Below are 16,896 nucleotides of genomic sequence, written 5' to 3' on the forward strand. Positions count from 1 at the left end.
GTTTGCTTAATGAAAATTAGTTCCTACAGTATGCAAAAGTATTAGGACAGCTGACCATTGCACATACAATTGTCCAAAATGCATTCTTAGGCTGTTGAATGCCAGGTAAGACAACAGGAGGCGTTATAAGCTCTAACATCAGCTATGCTAAAAAATCAATACAGAAGAATAACAAAAGATTGATCCACCATCCACCTTTTAAAAAAACAAAAAACTGGGATTTTGTCATAAGTGTGTGTACTACAGTGCGAGCGTCTGGCATGGCGCTTAAAGTACTTGTTGGACAGCGACAATTGCTTTCAACACAACAGATAAGTGAGTGTCAGTTGTTAAAGGTCACGCCCCTGTCCCGGTATTTCAGAATATTCTTACAAACAGGCATTCTCCCTCCTCTGTTACGGCTACCTTCGAAGGCGGAAAATTGCCTGGTCGAGTTCGTCTCGATGCGGTTCACACAGAAGACCAACACAGAAAAAATGGCACAACAGTGCCGAACTTCACCAGTCGACAAATGTGTGCCTCGGACATCTCACAAGAGAGGCAACGTTTTGGAAACATTTCACCCAGGTCTAATATTTTTTTAATGTGAATAAATGGCCGGAATATACAAAGTATATGTTTACCTATAGAAAAATTGCACTTGAGTAAATTTGAACCCCAGTGCAAACCCTTAACTAGCATTTAAACTAAGTGAAAATTGAGCTTCCTGTTGGACGTCCCGTCAGTGTAGTGGAAACAAATGCCACATGACAGTGGTCAGATTCTGAAGGGGCTTAGTGCTGGGACATTTGCACCTCTGCCAGCCACACTTGGTTAATGCCAGCCTGACGGTGGCTCCAAACCAGTGGGGTAGGATGTTCCGCTACAACCCTCTGCCCTACGCCCCGGCTCTATAATTAATACGTTGTTGTATCAAAGTTGAAGCGTTTGCCTCCAAATTGTCCTGCGCCCGGCCCCCTTATTGAACAGCTGACCTCCAAGCAGCTGAAGGTTGATCTGCAAACTTGGCTCACCCCCGAGCGAAAACATCTGCTTTCCTCGCAGGCGCGACTGCCATGGACCCCCACGCCTCAGCTGGCTCCCGCAGCCCAGCGAGAGAGCCCTTCCCCTGTCCTCGCGCAATGACCCCACATTTATAACCCCGCCAACCCTCCCCACTTCTGCTGACAAGACCCTTCAAAGCCTCAGGACCCAGACCCGTGCCTCTCCATCACCTCGGCCCGCCGCCGTCCACTCGTGTGCCAGTACGGTCATTTCACCGCTGAGAGGAGCGCTCCTGTCTTGTTAGCCCCTCTTCACAGCCTGTCGACAGGAATGGAGGGATGGGAGGAGAGGGCATGGAGGTGTTGGGAGGAAGGGAGTTCTTCAGGCATCTGCGCAGCTCCCACAAAGCGGCGACTGTTGGAACTCTGACAGAAGCATCTGTCATCCTCTGCCTTCACACACTCACCTGCTGTCCGAGGGTCCGACTCTTCCTGTCTTGCCCCTTTACGCCCTCTCATTTCCTCTCCTCGTCCCCATTCCAGCTTCAGTCGGATTTGTGAGAAGCTCTTGGACGCCATCTTTAGAAAATTTCACACATTGCATCTCCCCTGCTTTTGTTCACCACTGCCAACTGACGTCTTGTTAGTGTCTCCTAATTGTAAGTGTTCAAACCTCCCTCAGGTCACAGTAGCTCAACCTCAAACTCCACATTGACCGGCAGCCTCAATAATGGTTGATGACAACAAACCTCAGCATTTTTTGGCAGCATTTTCTTACATTTTACCAAACTACTTCAAGTGGAAGTCATACAGCAATAAAGCAAAAGTGGTATTGTCCTCGCTGGTCAGTAAAGCATGTCTGATTATTATTGACAGCAATAATAATAGTAAAGACAATGTGCAGTCATTTGTGTTTTGTTTCAGTGACACATCTTATTGTTTTATGATTAAATGTGGTTAACTTCTTTTTACACTTGTATGGCTGTTGGGAAGGTTAAAGAGTCTACTCGCCTGCAGCGGCCACTATGAATCATTAAAGGGTGAGTACACTCTTTTTTTTTACTATGTAAATCAAAATCAATTTACTATTTAAGAGTTATTATACAGCAAGTTAGCTTCGATTTACGCTTGTATGACACAACGCATTGCGTAAGGAATAATAAGTGAACTATATTTATCACACTTACAGTGTACAGTGAAATTCGTCTATGCACTTAACCCATCCTCTTGGGGGTGGGCAGCCATCGTGCTGCGCTCGTAGACTGGATCTGGGTCATAGGTCAGGTCAGTGAAGTAGGTGAGCCTGGGGGAAAAGTGGGTGAAGCCCCTTAACCTAAAAGTTTTATGATGATGACAACCTGACCTTGGAAGAGATTTTTTTCTTCACCTTTTTAAATTTATTTATAAACTGAAACAAACTTCTTTCTAAAAAAGTCTTCTTTCTACAGTTTTTAGTCCAAATGTAATTTGAATTATTTTTCATAATGTTTAGAGACGCCAGGATCTGATTGTACCATATATTTATCAACCAATCTTGCACTGGCGTTAATGAACACACTGACCTGTCTTGTGACTACTTTATCATTCTCATGTGGCTTCTCCTGAACATGTTGAAGAGTTGCCAGCAGTAAAACGGGGAAAGATGCCAATCCATGTGTATGACACACACACACATTAAACACACACCAGCTCAAGGACGCCATCGCTCATTCAAGTCCAGGAAAGGTGCCCTTCACAGGATGCCACACAGGAGTGATCCAGCGTTCCAGAATCGATGATTTTTTTTTTTTTTTTTTTTACTCTCCAAGGTGCACATTTATTATTAGGGCCTACTTGAAATTGATTGGATTGTTTTTCATTATTATTCTAAATGCCATCTTAAAAAAAAAAGCAACTGACACAGAAACCAGGTAGACATGTTAGTCATGACAGTACACATGAAAAAGTCTGAAGAAGTCATGTTTGAACAGGAAGTCAAGCATTTTTGATTTGAAGCTGCTGTTTTAGGGTCATCTACAAAAAGTAACTACTCGTATCCTGGTTTGTCAAATTGCTACCTAATTTGAAACACACATGCTAGACACATGGGTGGAGTTAAATGAAGAAAACATTTGAGTTTTTGTCATAGTGTGTGTGGAGCATGGCGGCAAAGTTTGCCTCACCCAAAAACACACCTTTAATGGCGACAGGAAATGTCTAAACAAGTTGATATACATTCATCTCTTCAATGATTATATCTCTTCTATATTCAGACAAGCTATATTAGACAGATGGATGATGTAAAATTGTTTTCAAATGTAGGGGACCCTCCCAAAATTGCCTCCCACTCCCAAAAAATAAATAAAAAGACACAGAATTAGTAGGCACATCTACCATTCCAATTTTTGTTAGAAGCAACCTATGTTGGCCAAACGCAGGGGTCATACTTTAAAGAACGCCTCCTAAAGAATTCACCCAATTGAGCACAAATTTGGGACACTTTTACTAGACAAATGGGCCATGTTAAATTATGAAACTTTTCAGCCTACGCCATAAGATGTGCGCGGAGCATGTGATGATTCCAAACATCATATCGTAACTCAGTGCCACAAAATCAGCGCATGATCAAAGCTGTTGTGTAGGATAAAAGTCACACCCTGGAGAGCTCCACATGCCACTATTTTCAATTAGTCACTGCGCTACCTGGTGGTGACAGGAAATGTTTTCAAACTACACGTCATGCATGAACCTATTTGTATAACATGGTTTATTTGATTGCTTTCCAATTCTGACAGGTGAATGACAGTCAAGCTTTTGAAAAATTGCCATAAATGTTCAAGAAGCTTAGAAGGCCTCCAAATTGTACATGGTGGGTTTGTTTCCCAGTCCGCAACCATCACAAATGTTTCAGTGTTGCAGCCTCCTGACAGAGATGTATGAATGTCAAAGCTCCAATGTTAAAATCTTCAAATTCTTTACATTTTCAAGTCGGCACTGAACTTCCATGGTTGTGCGAGAGCTTGCAACTTTAATTATAAATTGAATTTCTGTGTTATTGAACTTGCAAATGGAAATCACAGGAGGTATCTGTCAGCTTTTGCTGCTCATTGCCATGATGGCCAGAGGCCAAAGCAGGGAGGCCATTCTGGTTCTCCTCCTTACAAAAAAAGTACAGTAGCTTCTCAGCGTGTGAGCGAGGACGCGGCAAAGAAGTAGAGGTAACAAATGAGCTTTAGTGAGACTTTTGTGGCCCTCTGAGACTGAGTGGGCCGGGATGTTCTGCCAACACCTCGTCTGCCGAGGTGAAGGATACACGCTCAGTCATACCCTCTCACGTTGTACACCACTGTCATCTCCCCATCGCCGGCTCTTCTTGTCTGAGCAGGAACCCCACCAAGCTGGCTCGGCTCCAACACGGAGGTCTCTCACCTCGCAGGCTGGGCAGGGGGGCCCCCGGTAGCCAGGCTGAGTTATTCCTGGGCACGGGCCTGGACCTGTCTCATCCACTCTCCTCTGGCCCATCCTGGCCTCCTCATCTCCCTTAACCCCTCTCTGGGAGTGTGTGGTGGCTGAAGAGCCCGTCCTTCAAGCATCAGCATCCTTCATTGTCTTTAAAAGACACGCAGGATGTACTGTATGGAAGCCTAATTGCTTGCGTATATAATGGGAGGCCACAACTGCTGAGGTCACCATCTGCAGCGTGTTATTCTTATCACACCACACAGTGTGACAAATATACACACTTGAACTCTCTTTCACTCTTAACAGTGACTAATTTTCACCAAAAATCAAGAATCCATAGAAAATCATGTCAAGAGAAATAATGTTCTTCATTAACATTTAATAATTATTGTATAGTTATAGGAAATAACTTTGTAATTATAAATATATACAGTACACTCAGTACCGATGGCAAATGCTGATTTGCTTAAATCTGATCACAAACAATAATAAATAAATAATGAATATATTCCTAATGTTGGGAACAACTATGAAATAGAAATACAGGAAAAACTGCCACTAAAATTATTAGTTACATTAAATATAACAAATGGGGTTTTCATAATTCAATATAACACTTTAGAAATTACATACATTTAAATCTATTTGTCAAATAATAACAATGAATTTACGTATAGATCATTTTGTAGAAACGTGTTAATAATACAATATATGAATGGTTACATATGTAAAAACAATAAATATAATTTTGTAATTAATGTAATTCTTCTGTCAAAGTTTCAGAAAAATAAACCACATAAGTATATGAAATAGACAACTTTAATTGTCGATTTTGCTTTTGGGTCATTGGTAATAATTACACATTATCCTAATTTTATGAAATATTAGTAAAGGGAAACATTCAACTTTTCATTTGCAGTGTTTTGAATTGTGTTGAGGCAGTACCAGTTCCTCTGCTTCTCTGCTGTAAGCTGTACTTCTAGATACTACCACTAGAGGTCACTAATTATCCAATTATCCTAGACAGCAAGGATAGGCCAACAATATGAGGGTAATTTGTGAACTAGTACAAAAACAAAAATAGAGATCATATGAGTGTATTAATTGATGTAATCCAAAATATGATTGTTTTACCATGTTTTGCCATGTGCCATGTATTTCTATATATATAATATATAGACACAAGAGTTATGTGTTACTAGGCAACGCCTGTGCGCACGACGTCTCTCACCTACTTTCTAGCGCTGGGGTGTTGAAATTCTTCCACATATATTTAACACTTACAAAACACATTCATAAGAGACTAAATGACTAGATGTAATTTAGGTAGAACTATAAAAACAGCGGTTCATCCACCATCGTTAAAAGACGTACTTTTTCTTTCTATCGAGCTACACTTCAAAGTGGCAGCCCCCCCCCCTCCCGCGTGTGCCCAGGAATGGTACGGTCTGGTGACGTAGTGCGCGGGAGCGGAAAACGTGGTTCGGATTGTTCGGAAAAGGAGCAGTGATCTTTACGGGGAGAAAACACTACCGATACCACAGTGATACTTGAGTAAATAACTTACCAATATTTGTCATCCATTGATTCTTTAGAGGGCTCATTTGTTGGTACACTATGTCGTTGTTGTGGCAACGTTAGCTTAGAGCATAGCCTGTTATTAGCTAACAGCTAGCATGTTTGTTGATATCGCGCGCGTGTATGTCTGCTAACTTCCTTGTTCATGACTCATAAGTGACATTTTATATGTATCATACTTGCATTCTGTAATTTCACGTGTAAATGGTGTCATTTGAACGCCCACTGTAGATAGGTAGATGGATGGATGAATGGTGGTGGTCAAGGGGAGGGGCACCCACATGTCATATGCTGTGAGTAATGTTGATGTTTTCGGTCTTAGACATTTCAGCAGTATGGCAAGAGACTGGAAACCAGGTGATCTGATCTTTGCCAAGATGAAGGGTTATCCCCATTGGCCAGCAAGAGTGAGTATGCAAATGATGACCAGTAATGGCTAAACCCACTAGCAAAGCCTGCCATCAACTCTCTTTGGAAATATGGCACTAATAAAGTCCAGAGGCATAACATCTACTATGTTAAGCATCCTCATACGCAAGAAGCTGAAACCAACCACGACTGAATGATTTCCTACCCTTCTACAGATTGATGAAGTACCAGACGGTGCCGTGAAGCCATCCAACATCAAGTTCCCTATCTTCTTTTTTGGTACCCATGAAACGTGAGTGAAAATGTAACGGCACTTGGCCCAGAAGTTTGGGAAATCACAGCTCTTCTGGTCTTGAACCCACTGTACACAAAGGAGTATACACTAGCCAAAACCTGCACACCTATTTAGTTGCCTGTGCTATTGTTTTTCTGACAAATACAGCACATGATGATACTGTTATTAAACCCCCAAAGTTTGACCCCTGTAAGTTGGATTGACTATAAATATCCGACACAGTTCAAAGTGCTCGACAAAACACCCACTGTAACTTTAGGGTGTATAGCAAACTCACTACCCAAATGTGGCACAGGCATTTTAGAGCAGGGGTGTCCTTTTTCGAGTGAGGTCCACATTCTGAAAAATGAAAGAATGCAAGGGCCACTTTGACATTTTGTAGCATAATATTAGTATGAATTTAGTTTTTTTGCCCCATTTTTGCTGTTGCCGTTTTCTCTCCCAACTTTCTTCTTAAATAATCTTCCTACATTTTTGTTTTGTAATACTATGACTTTATTCCCATCATATTTTGACTTTATTCCCATAGTATTATAATTTTTTCCCCAACCTAATTTCCCCAAAATAACGTCCACATAACATGCAACTTTTTAAAAAAAGTTTCTTTAATATTGCAACTTTGTGCTACTAAAAGGATATTTTTCCTCATCATATTATGAGTTTATGCTCGTAAATTGCGATGTTTTTGCGACTTTTTCCCTCTTAATATTTCGACTTAAATCCATTTTTTTTCCATTTCCGATGTTTTTTTGTTTTATTTTTCAACTATTCCAACTTTCTTCTTGTAATTAATCTTCCTGTATTTCTGATGTTATTCCCATAATATTTTGACTTTATTCCCACTTTATTCCTACTTTATTCTCATCATACAGCTCTTAGTGTGTGAGTGTGGTTCCTAGTAAACATATTATGTTAGTAAAAGTACAGAAAGTATGTATGATCAACATTCTCTCACCATATTTGCCAACAGTGCATTTCTTGGCCCAAAAGACATCTTTCCCTACCTGCCCAACAAGGAGAAGTATGCCAAACCCAACAAGAGAAAAGGCTTCAATGAGGGATTGTGGGAGATTGAGAACAACCCAAAAGTGGAGCTGACAGCACCCAAGGTCCGTGCCCTGTATTTGTGGAGCATTGCTATAAGTCAAACTTGAATATTTGATACTTTATTGTGTACTTTTTATGTGTGTGTTGTCTCTCTTTGTAGCCTGTTCCTCCTGGAAATTTGTCTGAGAAGGATTCAGACACCGGCCCAGAGGGGGAGGATGAGGCGGAAGATAAGGAGATGCAATCCTCCAAAGTAAGTGCCTTTTTTAAAGTAAATCTACTTTATTATCATCATTACGAGCAATTCATCACAGCGTCCTCTTTATACTTTGCTGCTTTTGCCTCATATTATTTGTCTGCTTTCAATGGGACTGCCAAGTGCATTTGTAGAAGTACCATGCTGGGAAATGATCTGGTCCCGAGTCAAGCTGTTACGTTTAAGTGTATATATAGGCAAGCTGAAGAACTTCTAAGTGTAAAAGTAAGTGAATGACTGTGTAACAAAATGAATGACTTGATGAAGCATGAAAGAGATGTTGCTTTTAACTTTATACATGACACATTTGAACACCCTTTGCAGCCATAAGTGTGGAAATAAGTTAACAGCTAAATCGTATCTTCATATAAAGAGCTTTCTAGCCTGTTCTTATGTTATTCATGGTGACATACTATACAGAGCAGCCGGGACAACACATTTCCTCATACACATAAACTACCGGTATGTTGCAATGCGTTCCATTTTGGGGATTTATGGTTATCATCACAAAAGGATCCAGCGAAAAAGCTCTCACATGAAGGAGGTCTCACATGATTTGCTGAGGGAAGTCTGACCTCACAAAAGTTCTGTTTGAATTCCAAATTGCACAACCATTGGGGCGCACTCCCTAACCTTTCTCCCATTTAAGATTGGTCTACCTCCACTACACTACGCCCCATGCTGATGTGTCTTGGGTGCATTCAGGTGCCAGGAAGGGAGGAGGAAGAGGAAAGGCCTTTGATGTCTGAGCAGGGTCCTCAGAACCAGGATGTACGTACTTTGCATGCCGGGAGTTGTAGATTGGGCAGTGGGAGCATGGCGGGTCTGATTTGGTGGTTGACCTCAAGTTCTTCTTCACGGGTATCTGATTCATTCCTGACCTTCTCGAGTTCCTTGGCAAGCAGTCACCTTGTTGCCAGTAAAGACAATTAGGATAAGAATGTATGTGATGTGTCATGCCCTTGAGTCATCATTTTATTTTCCTGCATGGCTTTCTTTGTGCTTGTGCGTCTTTAACTTCCTGGTTTGGATCATGTCTTTTGCTGATAATGTTCATGTTCTCCTCAGCTAAATGCATTCTGGTGTAGCTCCATTTCAAACTCTGACATTCCCTACCCACTCCAAATGTTTGTCAATTGTAACAGATAGAAATAAATTACAAGTTTTGGTAATAATAAACATGTTTTATACATTACATTTTGCATTAATAGACAGTTTATTTCGAGAATTTCGAAGAGAACCCACTTTTCATAAAATGTATTATTAATTTATTAGAAACTGTACCGACATGGTGCAATACAATTAAAGCGTTGAAATGTCTCAGCTCGAAAAGTCCTAATGTAACCACTGGGTGTCGCTGTTATGCAGAGCAATGAATCCAGTGGATGATTTTTCTGAATTAGCTGAAAATGAAAAGGTGATTTTTATTTGTTCAAATTGACATAAAGTTGTTTCTTTGTAGGATTCAGGCCAGATGGATGCTCCTAAGTCCAAGAGAGGAAGAAAAAGAAAGGTCATTTGTTTTTATTTATTTATGACCATTGAATATTTTCTGAAAGCTGCAGTGATGTTTTAATAAAGTGCTGTTTTTTTTAAATATAATATTAACTATGTAGTATTGTTTTTAATCCAGAATGAGGGTGAGCAGGAGGCTGAGATGGCCGATGTGCCTCCTGTGAGTCCAGTGAGTCCTGCAGGTAAGGTGTCCACAGCCAGCCATGCCATATGCTCCTCAAGTCCCTCTCAAGTGCGCATGTGTGTGTAAAATTTCAGGTGGTGAGGTTCCTAAACGAAGAGGCAGGAAGCCCAAAAGTGAAAAGTTGCTTTTGCTGCAGCATCAGGACCAGCAAGGCTCTGGAAGTGAAATGTAAACACACATACACCATTAGGAACACCTACATAATCAAACCCTATTTTTTTAAGAGTTGTCTCAAAACGTCTGCCTTCAAAAATGGCAAAATATTGCACGTGGTGCTTAGAGTCTTCTTCACCCATGTTGATTTTGCTCTCCCTTTAAGAGATGGCACCGATTCAGAGAGAAAGAGGAAGAGGCCGGCGGAGGACAAGTCCAAGAGCGGCGAGGAGGACAAGCGGAAGAAGGACGACGCCAAAGGGAAAGATGGTGAAGGGAAAGAGCCTGAAGCCAAGAAGAAGAAGCAGCAGTCCAAGGAGGGCAGCTCCTCAAGCGCCTCAGATGATGAGGAGGCAAGTGTCCTGTCTGCACAAACTACATTATTGCTGTCATCATTGTGATTGTTTTTGTATATCTTAGAAAAACAAAGGCAGGAAAAAACATCAGAGCTCCGATATGGACAAAGACGCACGGCGACGTAAAGACGAGTAAGTGATGGTGTGATGCTACCAAAGTAATACAATGAAACAGAGTGCTGAGACAAGCAGTGATGCTAATGCTATGCTGTTGTACTACTTTGTCCCAGAGCAAACAAAGACAACGCAAAGAAGAATGACGAACGGGCCGGAGCAAAGAAAAAGGGTGAGTGAGTAGCCATCCATCCATCTTCTACCACTTATCTGAGATCGGGTCGCGGGGGCAACAGGCTAAGCAGGGAGGCCCAGATTTTCCTCTCCCCGGCCACTTCGTCCAGCTCCTCCCGGCGGATCCCGAGGCGTTCCCAGGCCAGTTGGGGAAACATAGTCTCTCCAACGTGTCCTGGGTCTTCCCCGAGGCTTTCTACCGGTCAGACTTGCCCTGAACACCTCTCCAGGGAGGCGTCCGGGAGGCATCCTGACCAGATGCCCAAGCCACATCATCTGGCTCCTCTCAGTGCGGAGGAGTAGCGGTTCCACTCGGAGTCTCTCCCGGATGACAGTGCTTCTCATCTTATCTCTAAGGGAGAGCCCAGCCTCCCTATGGAGAAAACTCATTTCGTCCGCTTGGACCCGCGATCTTGTCCTTTTGGTCACTACTCAAAGCTCATGACCATAGGTGAGGGTAGAAACATAGATCGACCGGTAAATCTCTTCACTACAACGGACCGATGTAGAGTCCGCATCACTGCAGACGCCGTACCAATTTGCTTGTCGATCTCGCGTTCCATTCTTCCCTCACTCGTGAAGACCCCAAGGTACCTAAACTCCTCCACCTGGGGCAGGATGTCATCCCCGACCTGGAGATGGCATTCCACCCTTTTCCGGGCGAGAACCATGGACTCGGACTTGGAGGTGCTGATTCTCATCCCGGCTGCTTCACACTCGGCTGCGAACCGATCCAGTGAAAGTTGAAGTCCACGGCTCGATGAAGCCAGCAGGACCACATCATCTGCAAAAAGCAGAGACTCAATCCTGCAGCCACCAAATCGGAACCCCTCAATGCCCTGGCTGCGCCTAGAAATTCTGTCCATAAAAATAATGAACAGAATTGGTGACAAAGGGCAGCCCTGACTGAGTCCAACCCTCACTGGAAACGGGTCCGACTTATTGCCGGCAATGCGAACCAAATGAACAGCAGAGGGAACGAACAGCCTGAATTAGCTGGTCCGATACTCCATACTCCCGGAGTACTTCCCACAGAATTCCTCAAGGAACACGGTCTAATGCCTTCTCCAAGTCCACAAAACACATGTAGACTGTTTGGGCAAACTCCCATACACCCTCAAGGACCCTGCTGAGAGTGTAGAGCTGGTCCACAGTTCCACGACCAGGACGAAAACCACACTGCTCCTCCTGAATTCGAGATTCAACTGTCCGGCGGATCTTCCTCTCCAGAACCCCTGAATAGACCTTACCAGGGAGGCTGAGGAGTGTGATTCCACGATAGTTGGAACACACCCTCTGGTCTCCCTTTTTAAAAAGGGGGACCACCACCCTTGTCTGCCAATCCAGAGGTACTGCCCCCGATGTCCACGCGATGCTGCAGAGTCTTGTCAACCAAGACACGCCTACAGCATCCATGGCCTTAAGGAACTCCGGGCAGATCTCATCCACCTGAGATCTGCCCGGAGTTAGGAGGCTCCCCTATCTCTGGGGCTTCCACGGTGAGGTTGTCAAAAAACTCCTCGGTGGCAGGGCCCCGGGGGTGGATGAGATCTGCCCGGAGTTCCTTAAGGCTTCCAACGTGGAGTCCCCAGGCTCTGCTTCCTCATAGGAAGACGTGTCGGTGGGATTGAGGAGGTCTTCGAAGTATTCTTTCCACCGATCCACAAGATCCCGAGTCGAGGTCAGCAGCACACCATCACCACCATACACGGTGTTGACTGTGCACTGCTTCCCCCTCCTGAGACGCCGAATGGTGGTCCAGAATCTCTTCAAAGCCGCCCAGAAGTTGTTCTCCATGGCTTCTCCGAACTCCTCCCATGTCCGAGTTTTTGCCTCAGCGACTGCCAGAGCCGCAGACCGCTTGGCCTGCCGATACCTGTCAGCTGCTTCCGGAGTCCCATGAGCCAAAAAGGCCCGATAGGACTCTTTCTTCATCTTGACGGCATCCCTCACCACTGGTGTCCACCAACGGGGTTCTGAGATTACCGCCACGACAGGCACCGACCACCTTACGGCCACAGCTCCGATCAGCTGCCTCGACAATAGAGGCACGGAACATGGCCCATTCAGATTCAATGTTTGCCACCTCCCTGGGAACATAGTGAGTACAGCAACGCTAACCTCTCTCATAATCTCTGCTGCCTGAGAACTCATTAATAAATTAATAAATGAAACACTGTTATGCACTCCGGTGTCCAAAGTTGAGTCCTAGTGTGAATGGCGTGGAACAATTAATAAACCACTGAAGTCCCCTTTCCTCCCAAATGCCTGCCTGTTCTTTTGCAAAGGCATGAACACCACCTATTCAATCCTTCTTCACAGAAATGTCCACAGATATGAAACTCCAGCGCCTGCACGGTGAAATCAAAATTTCCCTGAAGATCGACAACCCTGTGAGTTGTTTTTTTTTTTTTTTGAAAACAAAAAATGTCCCAAATGCGTCGCTCGGTTTACAACTGAGGTGACAAGAGCTCGCCTTTCACAGTGTTTCATGAATAGTGGCAATTCTTCATCTCTCTGTCAATAGAATCTATGACTTCTTCCTCTTCCTACTCATGTTCCATCATGTGACATCCAAATTGACAGAATTAAACCTATTTCTGACAAGATACAATTAACCACTGTGATTGTAGCCCCATGTTACCTCCATGCTTGTCGACTGCATTATAACTAAGAGTACATGAACACGAGAACAATGAAGTCAAAACGGGTTTACGACCTGAATGCAAAAATTAATGGAAGCCTGCGGCTAGAACGTTGCAGTGACAACATTTCCGATCTTTAAAAGGCGTACAAGTCTAAACAGTTGAGTTGGCTTCATTTGACTGTTGTCCAGCATGTTGCATAGTACATTATTACCTCCTACAGGACTGAAGAATGTGTCACTTGTGTAGAATTGATTAATTAATTTATTGATTAATCTCGGCAAAATGGCGCGCACTAGTTGGCTGCCACCAACAGAGGTGCTGCTGATTCAGTTTCAACTAGCTGTCTGAACAAGTCTACTACAGCTATGGGAAGGTGATCTACAGTACGTCCACGTTTTACTCAATACAACGCTGGCATGAAAACAGGAGTTCAGGACTTTCACAGGGAGCGATTCTCCCATTCCATTAGAAATATAATTTTATGAACTCTCTTCGCATTGATCATCAACTACTCAAGAAAATGTACTCAACTATCCGTCCCTAATTCCTGTTACACCAAGCGCTAAGCTAGGACGGTATCTACACATATTTGGCATTATTGTTCAGTGTTTCATCCATTTTAGTGCCCACGGAATGAGTGAGTGGACCCTTTAATCGGTTAATTAAAGAAGCACGTGTGTGTGTGTGTGTGTGTGTGTGTGTGTGTGTGTGGAGGATGTGAAGAAGTGCCTGGACGCTCTGGATGAGATCAGCTCCCTTCAGGTGACCACTCAGCACTTGCAGAAGCAAAGCGAGCTCATTGCCACCTTGAAAAAGGTAAGACACACTATAAAATGGACCCAATTTATCGCCATGATGACACAAAAGATCAACGCATTTGTTTGTGGGTCTTTCTCGTGGTCCAGATCCGCCGGTTCAAGGCCAGCCAGGACGTGATGGACAAAGCCAGCATGCTGTACAACAAGTTCAAGAGCATGTTCCTGGTGGGAGAAGGCGACTGCGCCCTCAGCCAGGTGCTCAACAAGTCGCTGGCTGAGCAGCGGCAGCACGAGGAAGCCAAGAAGGGGACACTGAGGAAAGCGGAGCAAGCGCAGGAGAACAACACAGGTACTCTTTGAACGACTTCACAGTTAGGTGTCAGTCTTTTTGAAAGTACAGTAGAACCTCAGAGGAACCTTCAAGGTCTGTAGGACATAATGGCAATAGAAATAATCTGTTCCAGGGTCAAACTTGGCCATCATAAAATCCAAATGAACTTTACAGGCAGTGTATTTACATTTGCAAATGTGCACCCTTCATGTGACTTGATGACCCATGACAGGAAAAGTGAAAGGAAATAAAAAAATGTATTGAACAGATGAATGGACAAGCCCACTCCGAATAAAAGACAACATTTATAGAGAAGGTGGTAATAAGGCTCAGTGTGGAAAAAACACGTCTCTCTGTGTTTATTTTCAGTTATATCGCTTGTGGTAAAAAAAAAAAAAAAAAAAAAATGTGTCGTGAGTGGTCCCGTTAGTTGTAGATGGTGGCAGCGCAGCATGTGCACAGGTAGCTTATATCTCTTAAAAATTTGAATATCATGAAAAAGTTCAATATTTTTTCTCTCTCTAATTGTGTCATTATTATCTAACAACAGAACATGAAGTTATGACTTAGGGTGTTGGTTTTCGTGCAGCAGTCGATGTGCTTGTGTACGCCCAAGCAATTAAAGATGATGTTTCCTGGGCTCCATGTAAGTGTGCACAGATTTTAAAGATACACGTCTAATATCTGACTATATTGATGAAAAGATGCGTTATAGTGCGCAACCAATTCAGCTGTGGTATGTGCGTATGAGGTGAGTTAAGAAGCAGAGTTACGATGCCATCCATTGTACAGAGTTGTGACAATAAGCTACCGGTACACTGACAGTTCCAGTGTAATTGGGTTTGTGGGTGATAGCAAACAGGTAGCACCAAATCTTAAAAAAAAGTTATGTCGAAAATGAATTGCTGTAATTCCAGATGGATATATATTTAACGTAATGATAACATAAACACCATCAGAATATTATTTATAGTATATTTTATGAGGAACTAATGTGTGTTACTTCAAAGCACAACAAAGGAAAACAAATTGTGGAAACGGAAAAAGTAAGTTGACACACGCAGCCCTGACACTATCCACACAAATAAAGGCTGTGGTAAATAAATAGATGACATACAGTAGTTGACATATGCAATGAAAAACTAAACCATTATTTTTTGATAAATTGTCCAAAGAATGCGAGAAACGGGGCACTGAGGACAAATGAGCCCTGTGTCTTGTAAACTTAAACCCTATAGAATGATTTAATTGACAACTTGATAATTGTTAGAATTACTATTAATCGAGCACATAATGTTATGATTATAAGATAAAAATGATGAAATATTCAAGTGCTGCGCTGTTTTTCATGTATCTGTTAGTCCGGATAGTACACTGGTGCGTAACGGTATATGACAAATGGTATTCATCAGTGTTTTGTAAAATAACAGCACTTTGCACAAATGTGAGTCAAAAGTCAATAACGGCGTGATGTTTTCATGCAATGATGGATAAATCGTTATTGGTTTCCACTTCATGTTTTTTTCAAACGTATGACTTTAAATCACCACTTAAAATGTGCGCCTTTTGCCATGTCTCCAAAAAGTGCGAACGCCAGCTACAAAGGTGGGGCACATTCTCACGTCAGGCTGTTTTTGTTTTGGTTTTTTATATAGATCACATACTTTGCATGGAAAACCACATACACAACTTTTCAGCCCCGTTTTGTACGTACGCAAACTTTTATAGATGAGGCCCCAGGTGATGAGTCACAAACCAACCTGAGACGGAGCATCATTGGCGCTCAGTGTTTTTCCGTCCGGCATTCGTTTCTCCTTTTTCAAGTCGGTCACAGGATCTCTGTGGTCACATAAATTGAACTGATCACTGGAGTCTTGCCGGCCACATCCTGAGCAGTTTGAGTGGCCCGCCTGGCTATGAATGAATATGCCTGACTTAAGTAGCACTTTCGTCAAAAGATCCTTTCTCAGGAAGGGCCGTGCCCAATGGCCGGAAAATTTGAATGATCTCCTCAAGGTCTGGGGCTGTACATGTGTCATCACATGCTCCCCCAGTGCTCGTCTTTGTCATGGTTTTTGGTCGTCTGAGCTTGAGTGGGTGTGTCTCTAACTGCTTAGACAAGACAAGCGATGGAGACCCAAGCCCTGACGAGAACAAGCCACATGAGGATGCCTCGACTGGGGAGAACTGCAGGTAGCTTCAGAGGATGCTTAAAAAGTACACAGTATGTGTACTACATGGAATCTAACACTCATCTACTTGTCCCACAGTGGCCCCAAAACCCAGGAAGTCTCCGCCTGACTCCCTAAGGGGAACCTCAAGACGTTTGCTGCTGCTCTTTACACTGGGATGCCATGTTCACATTTCCACTGATCACCTGAACTGGTTTGTCAGTGTTTTCAGTCTGTTGGTGGTAGTAGTAGTCGTAGACAGCGTTTAGCATCTTCTGGTGGGTTTGACTGCACCAGTTCGCCACAAGCACCTTTAGCCGCTTCATTCCAAAACATTGCCTTTTAAAATGTCGTTCTTTTAAACTTGTGTAAATAAGAGTATTTTTGTGCCTTTTGGTTTGCTCTGTTCCAGCATCAGATAATAAAGTAGTAACATGTTATAGCGTGTTTATGATTCATTGCGTCTACATTGCATCTAAATACATGTATGGTAATCCACAAACAAATGGGAAATCTATTACAG

The 16,896-nt window shown here is 43.0% G+C and overlaps 1 protein-coding gene across 3 annotated transcripts; it reads left to right on the forward strand.

Moving 5' to 3' along the window:
• Window positions 1-5,865: 5,865 nt before the first annotated feature.
• Window positions 5,866-16,811, forward strand: psip1a (PC4 and SFRS1 interacting protein 1a). Of its 3 annotated transcripts, none has more exons than XM_054779433.1 (17): window positions 5,866-5,978; window positions 6,325-6,409; window positions 6,587-6,663; window positions 7,637-7,775; window positions 7,874-7,966; window positions 8,675-8,740; window positions 9,432-9,482; window positions 9,603-9,666; window positions 9,743-9,836; window positions 9,988-10,174; window positions 10,242-10,309; window positions 10,408-10,463; window positions 12,788-12,858; window positions 13,828-13,929; window positions 14,019-14,220; window positions 16,320-16,395; window positions 16,473-16,811. In XM_054779433.1, exons 2-17 carry the CDS (start codon window positions 6,338-6,340, stop codon window positions 16,501-16,503), a joined length of 1,449 nt encoding a protein of 482 aa, XP_054635408.1. In that variant the 5' UTR covers window positions 5,866-5,978; window positions 6,325-6,337; the 3' UTR covers window positions 16,504-16,811. The 3 variants fall into 3 exon arrangements, with proteins under 3 accessions (XP_054635408.1, XP_054635409.1, XP_054635410.1); XM_054779434.1 differs by having other exon boundaries at window positions 13,837-13,929; XM_054779435.1 differs by lacking the exon at window positions 8,675-8,740.
• Window positions 16,812-16,896: the final 85 nt, after the last annotated feature.

The sequence above is a fragment of the Dunckerocampus dactyliophorus genome, chromosome 6 (genome assembly GCF_027744805.1).
Source record: "Dunckerocampus dactyliophorus isolate RoL2022-P2 chromosome 6, RoL_Ddac_1.1, whole genome shotgun sequence".
Lineage (NCBI taxonomy): Eukaryota > Metazoa > Chordata > Actinopteri > Syngnathiformes > Syngnathidae > Dunckerocampus > Dunckerocampus dactyliophorus.